The sequence below is a fragment of the Trachypithecus francoisi genome, unplaced genomic scaffold (assembly GCF_009764315.1).
Source record: "Trachypithecus francoisi isolate TF-2019V2 unplaced genomic scaffold, Tfra_2.0 Lachesis_group12, whole genome shotgun sequence".
NCBI classification, from domain to species: domain Eukaryota; kingdom Metazoa; phylum Chordata; class Mammalia; order Primates; family Cercopithecidae; genus Trachypithecus; species Trachypithecus francoisi.
The window spans coordinates 36,369,133-36,394,801 of NW_022681457.1; the positions used below are offsets into that span (position 1 = coordinate 36,369,133).

At 36.1% G+C, this 25,669-nt stretch overlaps 1 protein-coding gene across 1 annotated transcript in view; it reads right to left on the reverse strand.

Annotated features, from left to right (window-relative positions):
- Positions 1-25,669, reverse strand: part of ERICH3 (glutamate rich 3) — a 113,962-nt gene that overhangs the window by 59,775 nt on the left and 28,518 nt on the right. The window contains 5 exon segments of the mRNA XM_033225317.1: positions 774-954; positions 12,145-12,360; positions 17,013-17,171; positions 22,688-22,816; positions 24,413-24,484. Coding sequence (XP_033081208.1) covers positions 774-954; positions 12,145-12,360; positions 17,013-17,171; positions 22,688-22,816; positions 24,413-24,484 — 757 coding nt within the window.

Genomic DNA, 25,669 nt, shown 5'->3' on the forward strand with positions numbered 1-25,669 from the left:
AAAAGTAAAAATTCCATGTTTGCCCCCAATTCTCCCCTTAACTCCTACCAAGATTATCCAAATATAAATATTTCTTTTAATTGGTAAAAATGCTATTACTTTTTGGACCCAGTTTCTTAAGCAAGGAAGTAACAATATAACCCTGTAAACACTATTTCTTTTCACGGCTGCTCCCTTGAACTAAATATTGAAGAAAAAGCATTACAGTATAATTTGTGAAAACTTATGTTGCATATAAAAATTATCCTATGCTGACAAATGTGGATTTATGATCAAATGAAAGCAAAAATGTACTGAAAAGCTATTTAGCCAAATTCTCCACCAAGTTATTTAGGTGTGACTCACCCTGCAGTTTATTGGATTTGTGATTTTATCTCAACATACTTCTAAAGAACAAATTGCCAATCTGGTATTTTTCTCTTAGAATAATGTATGGTATAATTCACTATGGCAAGCCAAATAGTTAACTTGTAATTTGGGGGACAGCTTATTCGTGCAACATTTTAATGATCATATATCTCCATCCCAAAATTAATCTGTTACCAGGTTAAATCACTTCAAATCCTTTCTTCCACAATCTGCGAGAGTAATTGCTGCTTTAATTTCAATCATAGAGCAGTAAATCTAGATTTACTTTTAGGCAGCTGGTTTATAAGTCCCTGGATATGCATAATTTCATAAAGTGATTGAAGTCATTTTGATATTATATCAACAGCAGCTTATCTATAGCATCAACTCCAAGCAATTAAAAAACATTCACATTTTATGTGTACCTTTTTCAAGTAGTTTGCCCTTGTAGACACAAAGGTTTTCCCCACCACAGTGCTGTTGATAAATTTTAATTTCATCCCGGAAGTCAGGATTATCAGAAGATAGGTGCACATTTTTCCCCAAATAGATCATTGTAATAGCTGCATTACTATGCAAGGATGTTTTATGAATCCTTCTTGAATCCTGAAATAAACAAAAAAATAAGGCTTATTAACAAATTACTTTCTAATCAGAGTTCTTACCTGACATTGTAATACGAAGAATAAAGAAGGTTATTTTTAAGTACCTACCAACAAAATCTAAATAAAGTGTCAATTTACAAATGCACAAAAAGTCAAACCCATTGCAAAATAAATCCTCCTAAATAACTATAACATATACGTTTTGGCTTTGTATTTTTAATGTAAATACTGGCGATTTGGATAGAGTTTGTCATTTTTTACTTTAAGTGCAAGTATGTGGGGAGGTGTGTGGGGTTGTGTTTGTTATATATAGTAAAAATTTCAAAGACACCAAGAAGAAACTTTTGGCTCTTTTAGCTGGTTCTCCAATAAAAATCCAAACAAATGAACTAAATAAATATTAGTAACATTATTTTGTTCCAATGTGTACTGACTTAGAGATTTAGCAATAGTTTTTGTAATTGGCTGCTTTATCTTTATAACTGAGCACTGACAACATATCCTTCCCTGGGCTTATTCCATCTGAGAGGGAGAGGCACATGTGTGATTTCTTCTACGGTCATTCTGAAGATCAGGGGTCATCAATAATTTGTGCTTGGGACTATCCAGTTTCACAAGGGCATTCAGTTGATTGAAAACCCAATATCAATATTGTTTATAGTATCAAAACAATCCACCCAACAAAGTCTCTAAAATTACTGCATAAACTTATTTGATATCCTGTGGCATTGCTCAATTTAAATTATTTATAAAATATGTAGCAAATGTGTATGCCAGAAAATCAATGTCCTAGGCATTGACTCCTAATTAATTGTTTGAAATATTTTCATAATAGTGAATGGGCACACTGTTTGCCTAACCTCTATGAGGAAGAGGAAGAAGGAGAAGCAGAAAAAAGGAAAGGAGGAAGAGGCAGAGAAATAAGAAAGGCTGAGAGGGTTGAAAGACTTTAAGGGGGCCTAGTAAGAAAATTGTAGCCCTCTAGAATTGTACACAGGCCAGCCTTTCCTTCTCATCTACTTCACTTTTCTAAAAATCAATTTTAAGCTAGACAAAAAATGTGCAGAGACCAACTTTAAGTGGATCCAAGGCAGTAATTTGAGTTGATTCCATCAAATTATAGATGCATGAGAAGCATACATTTTCTAAAGAATAACGAAGTTGCAACAAACATTTTTGAAGGAACTACTAAAATATTTCCATCCCTAAACTCATCCTCTTCCACTTCAGATATATATTTTTTCCATTTCATTCTATTTCTCTGAAGTAAAAACCAGAGGAAAGAAATCTGATGGAATGAAATTCTGCTAGCAACTGTCTGAAAGTATAAATGAGGGAGAAAGTCCAAGATTCAAAAATTTTCAAGCAAATTTTCTTGCCTGTTGGAAGGAAGAGCTTTCAAATAAAGAGATAATCAACAGACATATTACAGGGGCATCAAGAGCCATGAAAGTAAATCAGCAAACTGGATAATTTCTTGCAGATTAGAAACATCTCCCTGAATCACAGTTGAAGCAAAGGGCTGATGGCAGGTCTGGCTCCTACTTGGACAATCATAATCCCATGTTTCCTCTTGCCCGGGCAACTGTGGAACTGTGACAAACCTGTGTGCAGCCCACTGCACAATCAGCAGACCTCAGGCCAATCCAGCTCCAAGCTGCGCCTAGCACCTTAATGAAGTGACTGATTAAATAAAAGCATCCCCCTTTTGTTAAGCAATACTTTCTGAAGCAGCATGGATTTAGAAGTAGCCCTGTGAGTTTTTAGGAGACAAGCACTATATAAATACAATGTAATAGTGGGATTAGAGTCAGGGAAAGACCTGTGTCCTATGTAGGAAATGAGAAACTGAAAGGAAAAACTTTTAAAGAGAAAAATACAGGAAAAGGCAGACCTTTATCCTTTTCATTTCCTCTTACTCATATTTCTTTCCACTAAAGCTTATTTATGATAGTAACATCTCTTTTCTCTTGGGTCTCATTATTTCATTCTCTTTTTTAAAAGTATCCCCTAATTACTACCACCAAGTAAATTTTTCTGAGTTCTAACAGAAGGCCCAAGTGACAGCTTGTGATTCAATATATGCACTAGGAAACAAACAGTAGTTTCTTTCAATTAACTGAATTGCCTCTATACTTACCATCTTGCAAAGATATAATGACCAGAGACAGATGAAACTTGAAAAGGTTTCTTGGCCCTTTCTGCTATCCTCAAGTATCAAAACCTTTCACGAAAATTCGGTTTCGTTTGAAGAACAGGAGCAAGGCCTCATGCCCCTGCATAACTAAAGCTCATCTTTCTGACTTCCTTCACCAGTTGCTTATGACTTTCCTTCTCATTTCTTTTCAGATTTCTCAGGCAAGTACAACTGAGCTGATAAACAAACAGCAAGTCCATTGAGTGGTTCACCCACCAGCCATTATATATTTGCAACATTTAGCATTCAATTGATATACTAAGTTTTCACTGAAATCTCTTTTATCTATGCCCACGCAAACAGTATAGGTGTCAAAGGGCCTGTTCTTGTTCATAGTGTTGGGCAGTAACCCCTCTCCATCTGCTTCACAAAGCCCTGGTGAATTCTGGACACCAAGTAGGGTGAACATGAAATTTATCATCCAAACTTAGACACACAGTGAAAGAAGTGTTATTAAAAATTAGGAAATGGGGAGAAAAGGGCAGAATTTTGAACTCTTCCAGGAAAACTGAGACGTATGGTCACCCTATGAATTAGTCTCCCCACTTCTAGTCTGATATCCCTCAAAATCTCCCTCCTGTTGGAAATCAGAAGGATCTATTGTTATTAAATAGATCATGTGACTCTCCTGCTTAAAGCCCTCCAGTGATTCCCATTATCCATGGGATAAGTTCCAACGTTCCCCAGACAACATAACGTGTGTTATATTTTCTAACACCTACTATCTTCCAGTGATTGCAATTTTTCATGCTACATTTAAATGTCTGGCAACTGAACAGATTGTAGTGGCCCAAAGACTATCAATTACTTTTAATCTCCAGGCCTCTATAATTGTATAGTCACATGATATTGGAACTATTTCCTTGTATTATCTCTCTCTCAGTAGATAAGGATGACGTCCTACCGATTTCATGCCCCCAGTAACTTGCCAGTGCTGACGCTTAGTAAGGACCGAATTAACATTGATCCAACAGGACACAGACATGGAACAATTAGGCATTCCATATTCTGTCCTTTCCATATTCTGATAAAGCTACAGTAGGTGGATTCCACCCTAAATAGGAAACTTGGTACGTTTATAGGAACTCAATAGTTACCAGAACAAGAAAACTGACTCACAGTGTCTTGTTAAACCAAACACCAACTTTGGTGACTATTCCTTGATAAAGATTGATACAAAACCAGCCTGAACATAAAGAGTGGCAATGCCCATGTTGATGCTGGTTGGCCTTAGACAGAGAAAATCTGACACAAGCCAGAGGAAGAGTGTTCATATACCAAAGACTTAGGGAGCAGCTGGTTGTATGAAAACCTCACAGCACTGCATTACATATGTTCTTCTCTTTCTCTTCTCTTTCTCGCTAGTTTTACCTCCCACTTTGCTTTTAGTGTGGTTTCTCTTTTCATTATCTTCTGGGCCATTTTTCTTACTACTGTGTAAACCTTACCTCATGCTTATTCCTAACATGCCCAGAAACACCTCAGTCCTTACAGAGGCATCAGAGCTTTAGATTTTTCAGGATCTACCTCACCTATTCCTTCCCACAGAAATCATAATAAGGGTTCCTGCTCACATTTCCTTCCCCACTCCCTCTGCTTCCTAATCTACTCTGGTGCTTCCTTGTGTGGCTCTGCATGGTGTAGTGTAAGGGTTATTATTAATATTATTGAAGATGGGGTCTCGCTATGTTGCCTGGGCTGGAGTGCAGTGGTGCAATCATAGTGGTGCAATCACTACAGTCTTAAACTCCTGGGCCCAAGCCAACCTCCTGCCTCAGCCTCCTGAGTAGCTAGGATTACAGGTGTTAGAGATGGGGTCTTGCTATGTTGGCCAGTCTGGTATCAAACTCCTGACCTCAAGCGATCTTCTTGCCTCAGCCTTTCAAGTCACTAGGGTTACAGATGTGAGCCACTGCACCTGGCCTTGTGATGGTTAATTTTACCTATTAATTTAGCTGGACTCCAATGCCCAGATTGGCAAACATTCTTCTGGATGGATCCCTGACCAATGCACGTGGTGTGTCCCCTCCTCTTGGGAACTGTGAGTAACAATCTATCTTTTTGATGGCAAATGTCTCTTAATCTGTAAGTCTCACCAAACCTGAATAATTTTTAAAAACCACATTTTAAAATAGTGATACAGAACGATATACCTACTTTCATTAAGAAAGGGTCAACTAGTGAAGGTTTCAAGCAGCAGAGGAGCATATTGAGAGTTTTTCCATAAAGTTTAATTTAGCACCATTATGTAGAATCTAATAAAAACGGGATGAATTTTGCTCATTCTTTTTTTCCCTTCCTGCCTTTCAATCTCAGTTCCCTGGTTCTATCTGCTAACTTCCTACTGATCATTCAAAGCCCATTTCAAATGCCACCTTCTCTGTGAGGCATTCTCTAATCTTCTCAGTCAGAACTAATATTTCTTTCCTCTGTGTTTCTACTGTGCTTTATTTATATCATAATTATAGTACTCATCACAATATATCATGGTATATATGTGTGTCTCTCTTGCTAGACTGTAATCTTTCTGAGAGAAGGAGTTTAGTCTTACTCATCTTGGTAACCTCAGGACCTAGTATATCATTTGCCATTATCAATAAAAACTGGACTGAGCTATGTTGTCATTTAGAGGCAGGACGAGTACATAAATGACTGCAATAGTTCCATTAAGAGATTAGTTAGCAAGCCCCTGAACTAGAGATGGAGCAGTAAGTATGGAAAAGGATTATCAGAGACATGAGCCACTGTTCAGGTGGCATCTAGAGCTGTGCCATCCAGGACAGCAGTCATTTCCCCCATTTGGATGCTGGGCATTTGAAAAGTAGCTCATTTGCTGTAAGTATAAAATATTCATTGAATATCAAACACATAGTATAAGATAACATATCATACTGAATTAAAATTTTTCATATTGATTACATGTGGAAATGATATTTTAGATATACTTGATTAAATAAAAAAATTAAAATCTTAAAATTTATTTCTTGTTTCTCTTTATCTTTTTAAATTGACTGATAGAAAATTTTAGAATTGCATATGTGGCTTGCCTTCTATTTCCATTGGACATCTCTGATCTAGAGAACTTAGCAACTAGCTGGATATGCAATGCACAAGGAAGAAGAAATTATAGATTTTGAGGCCAAATTACAGGACAAAAGTTTGTGCTTTAAGAGAAATAAGGCAACTGAATGGAGAAACTGGCTTAAGTTGTAACCATGTTGAATTAGAGGAGCAGTAGGACCTATCAATTGGGCATCTGTAATTGCACAGGGCTCATTTGGTACCTAGGAGGCAGATAGGGGGCTTTCATGGAAAAGTCCCAAACTAGTATCATAAACTTTTTGCCCTCTCTTTCAAAAAATGTATAAAAAATAAAAGCAAACTTTGTTATTGGTTTTTAAAATAGATAAACATAACCATTAAGTAGGTTCTTATTTGGAAGCCTGTACTTTCACTTTTATAAAAATTATATATGAAACTATCCACATTTTAGCAGGCTGCTGTGTAGAGTAGGTGACTGGTAAGGTTAGACTACCTCGATCTGAATGGGAACACAAAAGTCTGGAGGTAGTGAGGTAAACCTTAGTGCAAAATGTAACTAGTCTCATGGATTCTGTAAATGTAGTATAAAGTTCTGAAGGTGCTAGAACAAAACAGGACAAAGCAACAGAGTCCAGAGGCAACTTGCTGGACTGTGAGTCTTAACACACCTTGTCATTTGGCTCTACTGATCATCCCCAGAGACATGAATCACAGAAGCCAGAAACCATGTTGTTCTACACATTCATGGAGAAGCAGGTGGTGGCTACCAGCAAGCCACATTTCATTGCTTTTTACTCTCTTTCCTTTTTTTAAGAGCCTTTAAAAGATTCTTTGGTGGATGGTAGCCGTAAAATGAAAGATGAATGTATGTGTAAATTAGTCACAACAGCCATCTTCCCTTAAATGAATCTTTTCTATATCTAAATAAACTAAACTCAAGTATTAATGTAAAAGTGTGTGACTCTCCCCAGTGAGTCAATTTTACTCTATGCCTAAGAATCAGGGCTAGAGTCAACTCCAACAGATATCTAGCATGAAATCATGTGTGAAGATGACTACATCTTGAATAGCAAAACAAGTGTAAAGGCTGAAGCCTATAGGGATGGGTAGATTTATGGGTGAAGATGAAATCACAAAGGAGTAGGACAAGAGGTAAAAGGAGACAGCGAGGAAGCATGAAAACAAAATGCCGTGGAAGGCAAGAGAGGAGAGGTTTTAGGAGGAGGCAATTAATAGCATAAAATTCTACAAAGAAACGTCATGGTAAATTAAAAAAAAAACTAAGATGGTAGAAATAAGGCTAAATATATCACTAAAGAAAATAAATACACTTGGACTAAACTCATTTATTAATAGAACAGAGATTCTCAGATTGAATCAAACACAATCCACACCTATGCTACATAAACATATTTAAAGCCTAAAGTTTAAAACTAAAGACACCAAAAGACTAAGAGTGAAAGGAATATATATACACATATGCATACACACACACATACATATGTGCATATACACAGTTGACCCTTGAACAACACGGATTTGAACCATATGGGTCCACATATATGCAGATTTTTTTCAATAAACATATTGGAAAATTCTTTGGAGATTTACAACAATTTGAAAGACTTGAAGACAAACTGTATAGCAAGAAATATTTTGAAAAATAAGAAAAAGGTATGCTACAAATGCATAAAATATATGTAGATGCTAGTCTGTTTTATCATTTACTACCATAAGATACACACAAATCTATTATAAAAAGTTTAGATTTACCAAAACTTACACATACACTTAACAGACCATGCATGGTGCCATTTACAATTAAGATAAATGTAAACAAATATAAAGACGCAGTATTAAATCATAACTGCATAAAACTAACTGCAGTACATACTGTACTGCTGTAATAATTTCATAGGCACCTTCTGTTGCTATTGTAGTGAGCTCAAGTGTTGCAAGTATCCACTTAAGATGCCGTGTGACACTAGTCATGTCCACATGAGCAATTCATCTCTTTAGTAAATCATCTATCAGAGTCAAAAGTAGTCTCTCAAAGTTCTTACATATTTTTATTGTGTTTAGCATAATACTGTAAACACTGAATAACATCATGGGACTCAACAAAGTTTTACTGGTGAAGCTAGAAGCATTCCAAGAAGCAAAGTCATGACATTACAAGAAAAGGTTGAATTGAATTCTCTAGCTGAGATTGCTCATAGGTGGATGATTCATTTTATAAAAGAAGACATAACTTATGGTATTGATAAATACAGTACAGTACTATAAAGGTAATTGCTCTTATTTATAGTTTTCCTAATAACATTTTCTTTTCTCTAACTTAACTTTGTAAGAATACAGTATATAATACAAAGAGCATACAAAATATGTGTTAATTGAATATTTATGTTATTGGCAAGGCTTCCAGTCAACAGTAGGTTATAAGTAGTTAAGTTTTGGGGGAGTCAAAGTTTATACACAAATTTTCAACTGTGCAGAGTAATGACACCCCTAACCCCCATGTTATTCAAATGTCAACTCTCCATATACAGTACACACACACTCACACACACAGACACACATACACTAATCTAAAGAAAATAAGAAATATTGTTAGACAAAATAGATTTTAAGACAAAAAGTAATATGACAAAAAGGATCTCCTCACCAGTAAGATTAAAATAATCTTAAGTCTGAGAGCATATAAGAAGATTTTCTAAACATGTACAAAACAGAACTTGGCATAATTACAAAGACAAATTGACAAATCCATAATTACAGAAAATGGATTTTCATTATAACTCAAGAATTAAGAGATTAAACACAAAAAAAGTCTACAAATGTAAAAATATGAGTAACATACTTAACATTTATCTATTGGACATTTATAGAACCCTAATTCCAACATTTAAAGAATATGATTCTTTCCCAAAACTGAACATATATTAGCTCACAAAGCAAGTCTCCACAAATACCAAGGAGTTAAAATCATACAGATCAAGAATAAGATGCATTTTAAAAGTAGCATTCAGTGAACACAAAAGGAGTTCTTAGAACTGAAACATGGCAGGAGAAAAAACTCAGTAGAATGTGTGGAAGATAAAATTGAAAAAAACCTCTCAGCAAGTAGAACAAAAAGACAAAGAGATAGAAAGTAAGAGAGAAAAGCTAAGAATCTTAGAGCATCAGTCTAGTAGTTCTAACATTCCCAAAATAGAGATTCCAAAAAGAGAGAAAAAAGGTTTTCTTTCTTGGAAAAAAAAAAAAAAAAAAGAGTAAGTCAGACTGAAGCCCTGTGACTCAGGAGACAGACATGATAAGGTCTGTCAAAGCCAGCATGCCTGCTGACACCATGCTGTGCTTCTAACCTGAATGCAGAATCCCAGGGGAACCTGGCTCAGATGCTTATTTGTGCTTCACTTGTCATGACCCTGGGATGAAGAAGCTGCTGCTCCCTCCTCCATGCCCAGCTACAGAAGCCCATTCCCCTGGTCATTTTCCAGCTGGACATCCAGTGTCTGACTCACACTAGGACCTCACCAGATACCTTGACACATTCGTGACCTGACCACTCTGACTTCCCCAGAAGGGGCTTTTAAAACTGTTTACAAACCAAACCCAGACTGTGACCCAAAGATTCTATTCAGCTTATTTTCTTCTAGAAATCGTGTCCTTTCATTACAATGCTAGGTTTGAGCTTATTTCTGAAGTTTTATGCATATAAGCGATAGAACTCTAAAGAAAAGCAGGGACATAGTTCACAGAGAAGTCAGTGTGGCGGTTGCTCTGGAAAAAAGAATGATGGGGCAGGAAAAAGGGGGCTCCTGTATAATATGATAGTAGAGTTCATTATGAAGATGTAGTGAGTGCGTGGTGCTTGCTTGGTTATTGTTGCTGAACTTGTATATATAGATAAGACTTTATATATTCTTGTGGCTTGTGAGACATTTAAACTTGTTTTTTTAAAGAGCATGAACAGGTAGAATGTACCCCAGTGTTACATTTTAAACATCAGAAAATCAAATCCTGCCACCCAAGTGTTTGAGAATGAGGAGTAAGTCACTGTTTTTGCTAAGTGTGAGCCACACCTTTGGAGAGCATGTTCACTGGCCAGGTGGAAACCAATGCCAGCATGCAGAGTGAAAAATTAAATGAGTGGATGTGGTAGATTCTATTATTGTTGTAAATATTTACCGCCCTTTTCTGTTAGAGACTGATACTTCCTACTCCACTGAGGTCAGTCTTGGTCAAGGGCTTGCCAAATGGCATTCCAGTGTAAGTGACATGTTCCACTCCTGAGTGGAACCTTAAAAGCATTCTGTGGTTCTGTTGCCTATGAGGCCAACATACTCCAGACTCCTTCATTCTGAACTGTTCCTCCAGTCTGGGTCCCAGAATTACAGCTGACCAACAGTAGATAAGATTGTGAGCAAGTAGATAAGACCAACAGTAGATAAGACTATGAGCAAGAATATTGTTGTAAGTTGGGTTGCCTGGGGTTGTTAGACTAAGCTCCAGTAAACTGCTCTATAGAGAACTTACTAATGAAGAACAGGATAAAACAGAAGTCTAAGATTACATCATGTGAGGAAAGAATTTGCTCCTTTATCTAAGGCCTGGATATGTTGAGAGACAGAGATGAATATTAGAGGAAGGCAGTAAATCCAAATTAGAGAGAATAACAGATAATACGAGGTACCACCAAAAGTGAAAGAGTATCTGATCAAAGACACAGGGCAAGGGTGGGCCTTGGGGATGAGAGAGAAAACATCCTGTCAAAAACAGCAACAAAGGGAGAGAATTGGTAAAAGTAGAGTTGAAAGAAGGAAATTCAAGCAAGTAGGAAGAAGATGGTCCCCCACTTTTGAGAAGGTTAGAGGTAAGGACAGCTGCTGGGAGTGAGATGTGGACATGGGGTGAATAAGGGTCCTGAAAGTGAGGTTGATTTTTAAGAATCTATGTGCATGCTGACACTTCACTTCCTGATGGTCAGCCAGTGAAATGTTAACCCAGCTTATCTGCCAATCACAAAACTTTCATTTAATTGCTATTGGTTGTATATTTAACGTGATAAAAATGAAGAGATATTTTGCTTTCTTACTAGCTTGTATGTTTATAAAGTCCAACAGGCCTTAAAACTGTTTCTTCTGGCCGGGCGCGGTGGCTCAAGCCTGTAATCCCAGCACTTTGGGAGGCCGAGTTGGGCGGATCATGAGGTCAGGAGATCCAGACCATCCTGGCTAACACGGTGAAACCCTGTCTCTACTAAAAAATACAAAAAATTAGCTGGGCGAGGTGGCAGGCGCCTGTAGTCCCAGCTACTCAGGAGGCTGAGGCAGGAGAATGGCTGAACCCGGGTGGCGGAGCTTGCAGTGAGCCGAGTTCGCGCCACTGCCCTCCAGCCTGGGCGACACAGGGAGACTCTGTCTCAAAAAAAAAAAAAACAAAAAACAAAAAAAACTGTTTCTTCTACTAGCATTTTGAGGAAATGAGTACAACAAACTGTAATCTCTTCAAAGAACACTGAAATAATTTTGTCTACGTATGATACAGTAATTTGCCATAAATTGTTAAAAATAAACTATATTATGTTTTTTAGGCATATCAAGGTTTCTCAAGTTTTACAAATTAGATGTTAAGATACTTCTAACAACATGTGATTGAATCGGTGCATTTAAGGAAATAAATGATTTGGAAATAGGTATTGTTCAAATTAAATTTGACCACAAGAGTTGTTAAATCTTTTATTATTAATTTTGCTAAACTCATTATGCAACTGAACTACTCAAGTCTTTGGTTTCAGATTCATTCAAGCTTACTTATAAAATTGTATTTCTTTACACAGAACATTTTGCATGCAATTTCCTCCAAATTCTTTTACTGTAAACCTAGAAATCTAATAGTGCAATATAATCTGTGATGAATTAATAAAAGAAAAATGTGTTCCATAATTACCCTGGTCAAAAGAGGTTCTAAGCCATTTGGAGCAGTGGTTGGACGAAATCTTCTCCTTCTCCATGTTTCAGATCTATTTTCTCTTGTGATTTTCCCATTTGGGGGTGGTGGAGGAGGAATAGGCATCATGTAACTGTTAATGTTTGGAAGTTGATATGAATTCATTCTCTGTGAATTGCCTATGGAGCTCCTAAACTTCATCACTGCCTTCTTGCCCTGTAATCATATTTCATCACATAAGAAGCAATGAAACAGAATCATTGACTCAATGTAACCCAAATTTAAAGACAAGCCTAAATGATTGACATTGCATGCAAACATAACTGATATCAATAGACAAACTCAAAACACTCCAGTCTACTGAAAAATGACACTTTGCAGTATCTGCAGCAAATTAAATATTCATAAAATTCTAACTTTATGTGGTATATTTTTTAAATAACATAAAGTGATGACTTTTTATAGTACTTTTGGGGTTTTTCTTCAACAATCCATTAAACCCAACACAAACAATTTAAAATCAAGAAGTTTGAAGTGTTGTGCTTTAAAGCAGAGCTTTAGTCCACTTAGCAATAGGAAATTAGTACTTTTCTCATATTCTGATTTCAAGCATCTAGGTATTAGAATAAGCAGGGTTTGCAAAGCTGTAAACAAACTGGCATGTACTGTTTAGCATAAATAACTCATGTACTATTTAGAGTAAATTATTACCACATTTACAGAGGGAGCATTAAAATATTTGTCAAAATTTTAAGGTATATACCCTTTGACCTAGAAATTCTAGTGGTAGGAATAAATCCTACACTGATAACCATACAAGTTTACTAATATAAATATGTGTAAGGATACATACACACACATGCACACACACACACATATATATATAAGGAAGTTAGTCACACAAAATGTAACATCATATAAGTCCATCAATAGGAGGATGTTTAAATCTTGCTTTGTTCATATGATAGATCTCATTAGGCTTAAACAAAAATAACATGAATCTATTTATCCTGAAATGAAAAGGTTCATATGGTGTAACCATAAATTTCTTTTAAATAATTTATGTGTGGATTCTGATTAAAAACAACAATGACTGAAAAAATTTGAATGTGGGGCTGCCTTTAGGGATATACCTTCATACTGTTTTAGAGTTTAATCAGCATGTATTATTTTAATCATTAAAAAACACCAAAGGTATAGTCAATAATTACATTTGTCAGGTATAAGTGAGTCACTGAATTTTCACAAATTGGTAATTTTTGTGTACCTGAGGTAGTTTTCCAAATTTTAAGGAATATTTAAGTAGATTTATATATTTTGCAAAAATGTACTTATATTTCTGAAATATAAATTTATATTGTACTTATGTTTATTTTTAAATTTCTAATTAATTTTTGACCAACTTAGTTTGTATTTTAATATGCTTATTGGTGAAAAAATTATTTTGTAGAAAGAGAAGTCACTCCAAATATCTCTCATTGCTAAATGAGCAAAAGGAACTTATAAGCGAAGGGCATGGATAGCCCGTATTTTGATTGAAAAAAGCATATGAACAGAAAGAGATTTAAGTATATATTCACCAAGGAGTTCACAATTGTTACAATGGTTGATATTGCATTGTGCCATGCTCTAACTTTGCTTTTCTTATATTTTCCATTTGTTCTGTAATGGAGTATATTTATATTGTAATAAAAAATAAAAATAAGTAAAAAATAATAAGGACAAGAAAGTAAATGAATCTAGAACTTTTTGTGTGTAAGGATTTAAAACAAAATGATTTCTGTGTAGGTATCAATCAATTGCATGCCTTGTTTGGAAATGGTTTACCAGTTTTTCAAAAACATTAACATGTTGTTCTTTACTTTGCTTGTTTTAGTTCAACAGCATTGTGGACATCTTTTCATGCCAGTGCAATAATTCTGCTTTATACATTTTTTTTTTTTTTTTTTTTTTTGAGACGGAGTCTCGCTCTGTGCCCCAGGCTAGAGTACAGTGGTGCGATCTCGGCTCACTGCAAGCTCCGCCTCCCGGGTTCAGCCATTCTCCTGCCTCAGCCTCCCGAGTAACTGGGACTATAGGCGCCCGCCACCACATCCGGCTAATTTTTTTGTATTTTTAGTACAGACGGGGTTTCACCATGTTAGCCAGGATGGTCTCAATCTTCTGACTTTGTGATCCACCCGCCTCGGCCTCTCAAAGTGCTGGGATTACAGGCGTGAGCCACCACTCCCGGCCCCTGCTTTATACTTTTTAAAAGTACTTTAATATAACACAACAATACACTACTATTTAGGTATCTTCCAGTTGTTCGCTATTGCAAATATAACAGTACAAAATATTCTTTAATCTGTTTCTTTACACATATGTGTGTATTCCTAGGATAAATTCCTACTTGTTAAAATGCTTGAGCATGTTCATTTAAAATGGTGATAGATATTTGCATATTGCCTTCACAAATACTTGTACTAAGTTCTACTTCTACCAATGATATATGAGAAACTCTCATTCTAAGGACATTCATTTTCAATCAAGTCATTATTTTTACTCATTTGCATCTCATCCAGTCTGTTTTTGACCAAATCACTTTTGCCTAAATTAAAGACTCTCACTGCTGCTACTTAGCAAAGTTCAACCTACTTCTATCTGTTGTACCTTCAAGTACTTTCAACATGTATATACTTTACTCTTTTAAAAAGCAATAAGAGTTTTCTGAGTGCTCACTACATGCTCAGCGCTGTACAGAGTATTATTCTTCTTTAGGAGCTACTTGTCCAATTTTATATTAAATCATTGTCATCATCAGTGCCATTGAAAAAAATTACAGATAAAACATAATCACAGTATACTTTGTCTGTGAACATTACACTGTAAGCTCCAATAAGTTACTTTTGGCTATCTTGATGCCTAAAGCAGTACCTAGGCCATCGTAAATGCTCAATAAATATTTACTAAATGAAAAGTGAGTTTAGCTAGTTGACATTATTGTGGAATTTATCTCAATCTTGTCAGCACATGAGAGGTACCATTAGCTGCCTGCTCTCAATAACACATACCCCAAAAACTTGAAACAGGAAAAGGCCCTGTAAAGATTCAATTAGTAAATCTATCCAGTGGCTCAGAACAGATTTGAAGAGTCACAGTAAAGGAAAAAAAATTGCTCCCCAGCCAGCAGAGCTTAAATAATACCTGATTGATGGTGTTCACGTATCTAATGGGACAAAGTATTGATCAAAGTAGAATTAATAATTATGGAACTTAAAAATGAATATAATCACCTTGGCAAGCATGGAAAGTACCCATCCGAGTACTATCTAGGGGAGAGGAAATCCTACCCATTGGACTTTGAATATTTCTAGTCCCAATGTCAAAGTTACCGCTGGAGGATACAGAGGGTTTTAGCCAAAGAGTTTTGAGTTTTCTGGTACCTTTGGCTAGCCCATTCCCAAGATGAGACGGGTGTATCAGGCCATCTAGGCCTTATATGATTAACATTCTATTACACCGTATCCCCTCATTCTGATTCCATGCTCACTAGGCAACTTTCTCATTGTGATTTGGCTTCTCATATATGTCTGCCTACCAGGGGATAATGTACTTCTATAAGCTTTGACTATGACATCTCTTGGTGAATAAATAGCTCCTGAATACCATTGAGTTTCCTATTTTTGTTTATTATCTAGAGAAAAATGAGCTTGTTTTGAGTTCGTTTAGTTAGCCTGGACAATCTCACAAGATGTGACTATTCCCGGACACTGGCTAAAACAGGAACTCTCTGGGCCTTCAAAGTGGAGACCAGAGCCTAGAAAGTGTCAAACTAATTGACATATGACTTCCTGCCCAACTGTAAGCAGTCTTCCCTAGATAAAGCACCACCACTTTTGGATTAATTTCTCTTCGTTTCTAGAAAACTATTATTAAATTAACTGAAATAAGATTTATGAAAAGTGCTTCAGAAACTGAAAAGCACATTAAGTAGATTAATATATTATTATTTTTATTGTTGTATTTATACTTTTATTGTGAAATGCAATCATTTGTCTGAATTAATTTCTTAGTGTCAAGGTTATCTGTCAATTAAAAATAAAAATATCTTAATTTCATATATCTTATGTTTCTTAAGAAATGAAACATAATCATTCCTTTGAACATAATGACAATTGTACTCATGTCGCAGGTTTTTTCTTAAGCTGGCAAAATTTTCTTCATGTTAGAAAAATGAACAATACCTTCCAAATTAGTGAATGTACTAATTCTTCCTCCCTATTTAAGTAACTCATATTCCATGGTTACCATACCTTCTTCCTGTGCTCTATTAAATAAGGGAAAATTATCTGAGATATAACCTTGAGAGGGTAGCAGAATCAAGCTCCTATGTGTGATTAACTCAGCATTTTTTAAAGATGGACATTCTTTTCTTTCTATATTCAACCTTCCAAAAGTCAAACTTGAAGCAATTTCATACATTGATGGGAAAGGAAGTCAGCATGCAAATGCAAACCTATTCTTGGAAAGTTTCATTTTCTAGGTTTCATACATTTAAAATTTGGAGCAAGTCAACATTAGGCCTTTTCTGATAGAAGTCATATCTGGTTCGGAAAAGTTTTCCCCTTTGTTTTTCAATCAGCCTTGTAAACTAATGAGAAATCACCATACATTATTACCAATCTGTTCTTTACTTTTTTGCTCAATGACACAAATTATAGGCCTTCCCATTTGAGTAAGACATAATTAATCACAAGTATGTAGTAAGTGTTTTATACATATACAATAAAATTTTCACTGTGTAGATTCTAATCTAGTATAATACCTTGACCACTGTAATAACTTATAATAATCTACTCAAAAATTAAAATATATATAACATTTACCTCAATGGGAAACAGAGCTTCATTTTCCAGCAATGAGGTTTTTGATCTGGACCTTGAAGTTACCTTTGGAACAGTTTCTACTGCAGGGTTACTGGGAAGAGGCTGTAATCGAATTGGAGGCTGCATATTTCCTGGAGCAGTATATGGTCGAGGGGCTGTCTAGACAATTAAGGGAAAAAATTCCATTTAAATTAGTATCTTGACATGTTTCCAGAACCAATTAATAACCCAATAAATTGCCTAGTATAATTAATGGTGCCTTTTTACTGAACAGATTAAACTTTAATTATGTCCTTCCATTATATATACCCTTATGACCCAAAGTATTTGTTAAAACATATGGTGTTGAAGTCCTCTACATAACTATATGCCACAATTATAGAGTATTTTAGACAAAGGAGATGTCCTCTGTTACATTCCTGTATTTTTATTCATACTGTAAACTTGCTGACAATAACTAATTTATGCTCTTCATACAATGGCTTTGCTCAACTGAATGTTACATTGAATAATGTTCCTATTTTAGGGGTCTAAAAGGATATTATTGGAATGGACTCATTTCTGTCTAAATGTCTTCTATATAAACTCTACTCTGAATCTTTTCAGCCTTAAGACTGGTGCTGAAGTAAAAGCAGACAGTATAATTCAAACAAAAGAGGAAAGGAAATGCATTACAATTTATTCAATGGTGGCCGGGCGCGGTGGCTCAAGCCTGTAATCCCAGCACTTTGGGAGGCCGAGACGGGCGGATCACGAGGTCAGGAGATCGAGACCATCCTGGCTAACACGGTGAAACCCCGTCTCTACTAAAAAAAAAATACAAAAAACTAGCCGGGCGACGTGGCGGGCGCCTGTAGCCCCAGCTACTCGGGAGGCTGAGGCAGGAGAATGGCGTAAACCCGGGAGGCGGAGCTTGCCGTGAGCTGAGATCCGGCCACTGCACTCCAGCCTGGGCGACAGAGCGAGACTCCGTCTCAAAAAAAAAAAAAAAAAAAATTAATTCAATGGCATCCTTGAAATAGTAGGAAAACAAAAATAGAAAAAATGAAACTGGCAACTTTGGAAAATGTATATAGAATTGGATACGTTTTCTATGCTAGATATTTTCCATTTGTCCCTCTAGATCTACCGTTCACCTTCTCTGGCCTGACCTAGACTTTGGGGGGTCACTCCTTTTGGGACTACACTCACTAACCTCAGGATTGCAGCTGGAGTCCACCAGTGAGAGGCACTAGCAGGAGATGAGATTAGGGTCTTTCTTCTTGACTCACCCTGCAGGGTCATAATGGGCCAGGTAGGTCCCTCTACCAAAGTCCACAGCTCCTTCTGGGAAGCCCTCTCCCAGTTACAGGTACTAGCAGCTGGTTCTGGTATCCAATTCCTCTGTTGCCCCATTAGGCCTGGGTGCTGTGGCTTCTGACATGCTGACCCTAGCATGCTTAGCATCCCTAGTTGTATTTCCTTAGCCCTGCCTACTTCTTTGCAAATAGTTTATTAAACACTTTCTAATTACACTGTTTGTTTGAGCCATCTGTCTCCTGCTGAGCCACTGATTGATGCATTTTCTAATCAAGAATGTACTAGGCCGGGCGCGGTGGCTCAAGCCTGTAATCCCAGCACTTTGGGAGGCCGAGACGGGTGGATCACGAGGTCAGGAGATCTAGCCTATCCTGGCCTACACGGTGAAACCCCGTCTCTACTAAAAAATACAAAAAACTAGCCGGGAGAGGTGGCAGGCGCCTGTAGTCCCAGCTACACGGGAGGCTGAGGCAGGAGAATGGCGTAAACTCGGGAGGCGGAGCTTGCAGTGAGCCAAGATCGCGCCACTGCACTCCAGCCTGGGCGACAAAGCGAGACTCCGTCTCAAAAAAAAAAAAAAAAGAATGTACTACAGCAAATGCCAGAAGTGATAGTATAATGTATTAGAAGTGCCTTTGGGGGCATTGAAAGAATATTGTTAGTTTAGTATAAAGATTAGCAATGTGGTTGGGTGCAGCAGCTCACACCTATAATCCCAACACTTTGGGAGGACAAGGTGGGTAGAACACTTGAGCCCAGGAGTTGGAGTTTGGCCTGGGCAACACGGTGAAACCTTGTCTCTACAAAAAATCCAAAAATTAGCTGGGTGTGGTGCTGTGCACCAGCTACTCAGAGTCTGAGGTGGGAGGTCACCTGAGACCAGGCAGGTCGAGGCGGCAGTGAGCTGGGACTGTGCCACTACACTTCAGCCTGGGCCACAGAGTGGGATGCTGTCTTAGAAAAAAAAAAAAAAAAAGATTAGCAATGTGTCAAAAGTAGAATACAATAGACTTTTGACCCAATTGTTCTAATGCAATAAAATAGTAGAAAGCCTATCAAGAACAGTACATACATATTTAGGTAGGAGGATGAGAATGATGGTATATAAGTGACTAATGAAAAGCGTTTAATACATTGATGTTAAAGAATAGTGAACAACAAATATTCAGCTCTGGAAAAGTGTGTGTAAATACTTTAAAAAATGATGATAAGGCAGCTCCTACTACCAAAAACCAGCGTTAGAAATTAGGCTTAAGAAGCATGCCATATGTTGCTAAATCTCTGATTTTGTTAAGTCAGCATTTATTGAATTTCCACCATAGAAACCGTGAGAACATAAAAAGTATTTTTTAACATCTAATGGCAACAGAAAACAACTAGTGTCAAATGAACCACACAAATACTACCAAACAGACAATAAAATACCTGAGACCATAACTTAGAAGTAAAAGTTCTTAGAACGTTTAGGGTAAGCCAAGGAGGCTAATACAACTTAAAGTTCCACAAAAGCAGTTAGATTTTATCCAAATGGTAAACAAGAGAAGAAAGTGGATAAGCAGAGAAGAAGGATAAATTTGAACATTCAACCAGGAAGAGAGCTGGTTGTGAGCAAGACCTGGAAAGAGTAGCAAAGATAATATTCCCCAATATCTGTTTTCTTTTTTTCACTGGGAACATGGTTACTATGAATACAGATGATATTTCCCAGCATCCCTTGCAATTCTGTGTAGATGTATGCCTCAGTTCTGGCCAATAAGATGTGAGCAGAAGTGACACATGAGACTTCCAGGTCATGTGGTTAGAGAGAATATATGTGCTCTCACTTTACCCTTCCCTCTGGCTGAAATATCCAAATGGTGATATGCCATCTTGGCTTTTATGGATAAAAGCAATACCCTAAGTCTGGCAGATCAGCAACACAAAAGGAGTCTGGACTTTTGATGACTTCATAGAGTTAAGATAGCATGCCAGCTGAGACTCATGTATATGCTGAGATGGGGAGGAGACTCTTGCGTTTATACCAATGTTATTATATTTATGGTTTCCATACACAAACCTATATCACAACCAATATGAGAAGCCAAGTGAATTGACTAAAGCAGCATTTGGTCTAAAGAAACAAAAAAATAAGCCTATATGGTCCAAAAGGTAAAAGGTCTTAAAACCCAAAAAGAGAAATTAGAATAGAGGTTTCTGAACAAAGGAATCAGATCACCTAAAATAATTCTTTTGAACTTTGTAAAACAAACATGCCTCAAGGATCTCTCCTGTCAAATAATCCAACTGAACACAAGATCTTGAAAAATCTATTGTAGAAATTTAAGAGAACAGTTTACTGCAAACTAGAACATGATCTATTGGTTGCTGTGCTCTAAATTTTACTTCCCTACATTTGCATATAGATATCATTCAGTTAGATGAATGTGGTAGTCAAATGTTTAACTGATTACATTTATCTCTAAAAACAAATCTACACCATTAAATAACAGCTGTGAGCTACAAATTGTTGTAGTTCACATCAGAAGCCACCTTAAATTCGTTATATTTTAAATTGTGTGTAATATATTTTCTTGGAATAAATATGGCATTGTAGCTTAACATTCTGAAAACCATACCAGAATAGGAATTGAAATTAACTACCTGGTGATTACTCAGCTTAGCTGAGCATTTCTAATTCTTAGTAGATCAGTAGGGATGAATGTTCCAAGCATATGCAGAATTAGCTGAAATGATTTTCCATAGTTTTAATGGGAGTGGTACAGCTAAAAATCTGTATACTATTTTGAAAGTTTAGGTTACCAAGGGCATTAACATTGTATTGGATGATTTCCTTATTCACTTAAAAAAGTTAAAAAAGAAAAAAAAAATCAATGGCAATATCTCAAAAGGATTATTATCTTTATCTCAGGGACACTTGGAGATCATAAGTCAAATTTAAAGAATATGTATCCAGATTGGAAAAAAAAAGGAGGGAGATTTGGATTTCTGTAAAATGGGAACTATTTAATTCCAAGATCACAATAGGTATCACGGTGCAAAAGCACCATTAGGGAGGGCCACGTGAAGAATCCTGGCTTACCAGAGAGAAAGGTTTTTGAAGCTGGTGTCAGTGTTTCCTGTAATTTTAACATTGCTTTTTCACTCCTACCACATTAAGATCTGCTGGATGTATCATAAACTATTTATTGAGGGTGTTCAGCTGGAAAATTGAAAAGAAAGACTTTCAAGGATTTTTCCTCTCTGAAACAGGTGGGAAGACAGGAAACAGCACGTGATTGTTTCTTTTGTTTCACTCAGGTTAAGCTTTTGAGAGTCTAGTGAATTTGCCATCCAATACAAGAATTTGTATACATATATATTCAAATCAAACCTGGAAATAGGGTGACAACAAAGGAAAGATGGTTGCTTTTCATCATTTGAGCTGTTCATCAAGAAATGTCAAAACATATTTACCCTTTGAAAAATGTCAAAGCTTAACACTATATGTGATGAACCTACTTCAACAATTTGTGAAAGCATTGCAATTTCTCCATAAATATTTTGCAATTCAGAAAAAGTATATGCTAACAAGGAAATATATTAGGCTACACGAAGCAAGAATAAAGATATAATCAAGCAATTCATTTACAACTTAAACCATCAACCTCCAGCAAATGTTTTACAAATCTTTTCCTGTATCTATATTATTTCAAGGTAGTTTACCTTCCCTCAAGCAAACACCACCTTTAAATTAGAAAAGAATCAAACTGGAATAAAATATCACTGTTTAGTTTCTTTGGATAGAGTTTCTGTACATTTAATTATTTTTATCTTAGAGTATGTGCACAGACTTTTAATAAAAGAAGCTCAAATGTTAGTATTTAGCCCAATATGCTTGCTATATGGAACCATTGAATATATACAGATAAGGTGGAAGTAGAGGGAACAGAAAGAACAAAATCCAGAGGTCAGAAAATATAGAATATGTATAGTGGTCCCATTTTGCTGCATTGAAGGGTGCTGAAGAGTAATCATGCAGAAAAACATTTGGAATAGCTAATTTGAGGTCATATGGTTTAAGATCTTAAATGTCACCTGAGAGTCTGAGCTTTTCTCAGGCCAGGGAAAGTATTTGGGTATATAAGTAACATAAGTAATCGGGACTTCCAGAAAACTAATCTAGCATTCATGAGCAAAATTGATTTGGCAGTAGTGATATTTACTAGAAGTGAGACATTCAGAAGAGACACAGTTGAACAGATATAAGACTATATTTTCATTCAGTAGGACTGGCAGGATTATGCAGACATGCTCCCAGAGAGCATCCTTTCTGAGAACAAGAAATAATAAATTAATTAGCTGGGATACTGCACGACAAAGTGTTTAATATTACTTACCAGTGCTAATGGACTGGAATGTCCTTCATCAACCAGAACACTATGGCCACGATTAGTCTTTGGGCCAACTGGTGGGTGGGGAGACAGGATTGGAATGTTATTTTCAACAGACTTTCTTGTGTGCTCTCCCTAGAATAAGAAAGCAATTTATCAAATAGACATAGAGTTAGTAATCTAGGTTAGATTATGCATGACATGTACGAAATACTATATGGCTAAAGAAATTCTTTCTCGTTTCTTCCAAGAGTTACTTTTGTTAAGGAGTTAGGTGTGGTGGTAAAAGGCAAGAAATTGAGTCGGCTTTAGTTGTGCTCAAAGAAATAACAGCAAAAGCAGTGTATCTTCCATTTTAGCAATAATATTTGTTAATTTTAAGCAGATGACTAAAAAAGGCATAATGAACTTTACTACTGTGATCAGTAGACTACCAGAAAATAGTACTTCTCTATCTTAGAAAATGAATAATTCCATTAGGCAAAAAGTGTCCCATGTTTTAAACAATGAGAGCTAAAATACATGTTGTGCCAAATTCAGTAATAAAGTGAAAATTGTTCAAATAAAAATCATATGAAGAGGCACAAGGGTAGCAAATCTCTGACAATGCTACAATATGCCCATGTACTTCCTTTAGTGGGTCTGGCTACCTGGGCAAGGGTGAATAACACATAGCAACTTTTCCTGCTTCATGCAGTGTAAGTGACTCTTTTTTCCAGTAACCACATTTTCTCCATCAACATTTCAGCAGATAGATCATAGAATCTATGACTTAGTCCTTGATGTAGGGCAATATTGGCAAAGCTGGATTAATCACAAATCTCTACACACCAACTCTTTGATCTTGAAAAACTGACCCACCCTCTGTCATTTGAAACCATTTTTGTAACAAAATTATCTTCTCACCCTGATAAAATAGACCTGAGTCCATCAGGCAAGGGTGAAAAATTACTGTCTTTTATGACAAGTTATTCTACAGAAGCTTTACAAATATTCATCAGTTCGTGAAACGTATCTGAGGCCGCATATTTGTAATACCACAGTACACAGAAAATTAAGAACAACATGTGATTACTAATGACTTCAGAAATTGAGTAAAACTGCCAACCTAAATGGAAATCTTGAATTTAACTGAATATCTCATCTCTTGATTCAAGTTTATATTTCCTGAGTTCACTGCAAAGAAGACGTATTTAAAAATAGAAAACAAGGAATTTTAAAATGCCTTTTACAAAATCTACATTTTATCATGCTTTCTTTTGCTAATGAGGATCTTTTCCACCATATATTTCCAAGGGTCACATTCAAATGAAAATGTGTCATAGTATCATTCTTAAAAAGTTCTTTTTTCCATCAGGTTGGAAACATTACCATCCATTTTTACCTTCTTAAGACACAAACAAAAATCCCTTGCCCTCTATCACAAGAATATATAAAAGCGAAATTTCAGGAACATTTTCAAGTTTGTCTTTGAAAGGTTTGTGCCTCATTAAAATTTATTTTGTACAAATAGCTCCTCTTTTTGTCACAATCTTCTGTAATAGTGATGGCTAAGGTTTAGGCTTGGTTGAACCATCATTGACTTCAACTATGTTTTACCCAAAAGTAAAGTGATCCCAGGGAACTGGAATCATAGTTTCACTGTTTTTTTTTTTTTTGTTTGTTTGTTTGTTGTTTTTTTTAATCATAAAATAATACTATGAAGTAAAAGACAGTTATATAACTCCTTACCTTAAACATCTGGATTCGCTCCTTCCTAGCTAAGGTTTCCAATTTCTTTTTTATTTCAAGCTGATGGTAACGCTAAGCATATAGGAAAGAATAAAGGAGAGAATCATATCGGTTATAGCAAAGACCAGTTTAGAGAAAAATAATTCCAACAGCTAACTATATTCTCAATTACCCCTCTTGTCATTGAAATGGAGAAGAATCATCTGCATCAGTGCACAAGTGGGAATATAAATTGGTGCAACTATTTGGAAATTCAATTTTCAACATATATTAGCAGTTAAAAGTGTTCATAACCTTTAACCCTTAAATTTCACTTCTGAACCTGTGGGAAATCTAAGTAATTTTTTTAAATGTCTTATGCACAAAGATGCTATCTGAAAATTTTTTTTCCTTTTTCTTTAAGGTAAAAGAAAATGCAGAAACAATATGAACTATAAAGAGAATGGTTATATTCCTGGCACATTCATATGATGGAATAAAATATAATTGATCATTTAAATAATGGTTCATACAGATCATTAAATAAGGTTTATACAGATTCTGTTTAAAAAGATGGACAATGCACCTAATGCAGGATAAAAGCAGGATACAGAATTTCACAGAAATACAATTTAATTTATCAAGTCTTATTGTGTGTCTGTCCCTGTGCTAGGAAGATGCTTCACATACATTATTTCTTCTTGAACAACTCTAATTGCCAAGCCAACCTACTTTACAAACAAAGACACTGAGGCAGAGGATAATGAACTTGCCCCAGGTCATATACCCAGCCAGTGGAGGAGCTGTAATTTCAGCCTTGGCCTATCTGACATTAACTTCCTGTTTTTTACTTGTTTTTTCACAAAACCTTGTTGTCCCTGTCACAACATAGTATGAGTTTACTAAGGTAAAAATATGAATAGAAAAGAGACTAGAAAGAAATGGATGTTAACAACAGTTGTCTCTGAAGGAGGAATTGTATGTAATTATTTTCCTTTTTTATGCTTTTCCCTCTAAGTTTTTGTAATATATTATTCTATAATTTAAAAATAAGCCTTACATAAAAATAATCTGTTTAAAAGGCAAATTGAAATTAATTAGACATATTTGAGAGTGTTTTATTCATTGGCCCTTTGAAAAAATGTTTCCCCTCTGTTCTTGGTTCCCTCCTACTGCCTTAGGAGCCCTGCAGACTCAATAATTCCCTATCATCAATCCTCTTCTTAACACTTCCCTTTCCTCTCTCTCTTACTCTGATCTCCTACCCACTTATTATCA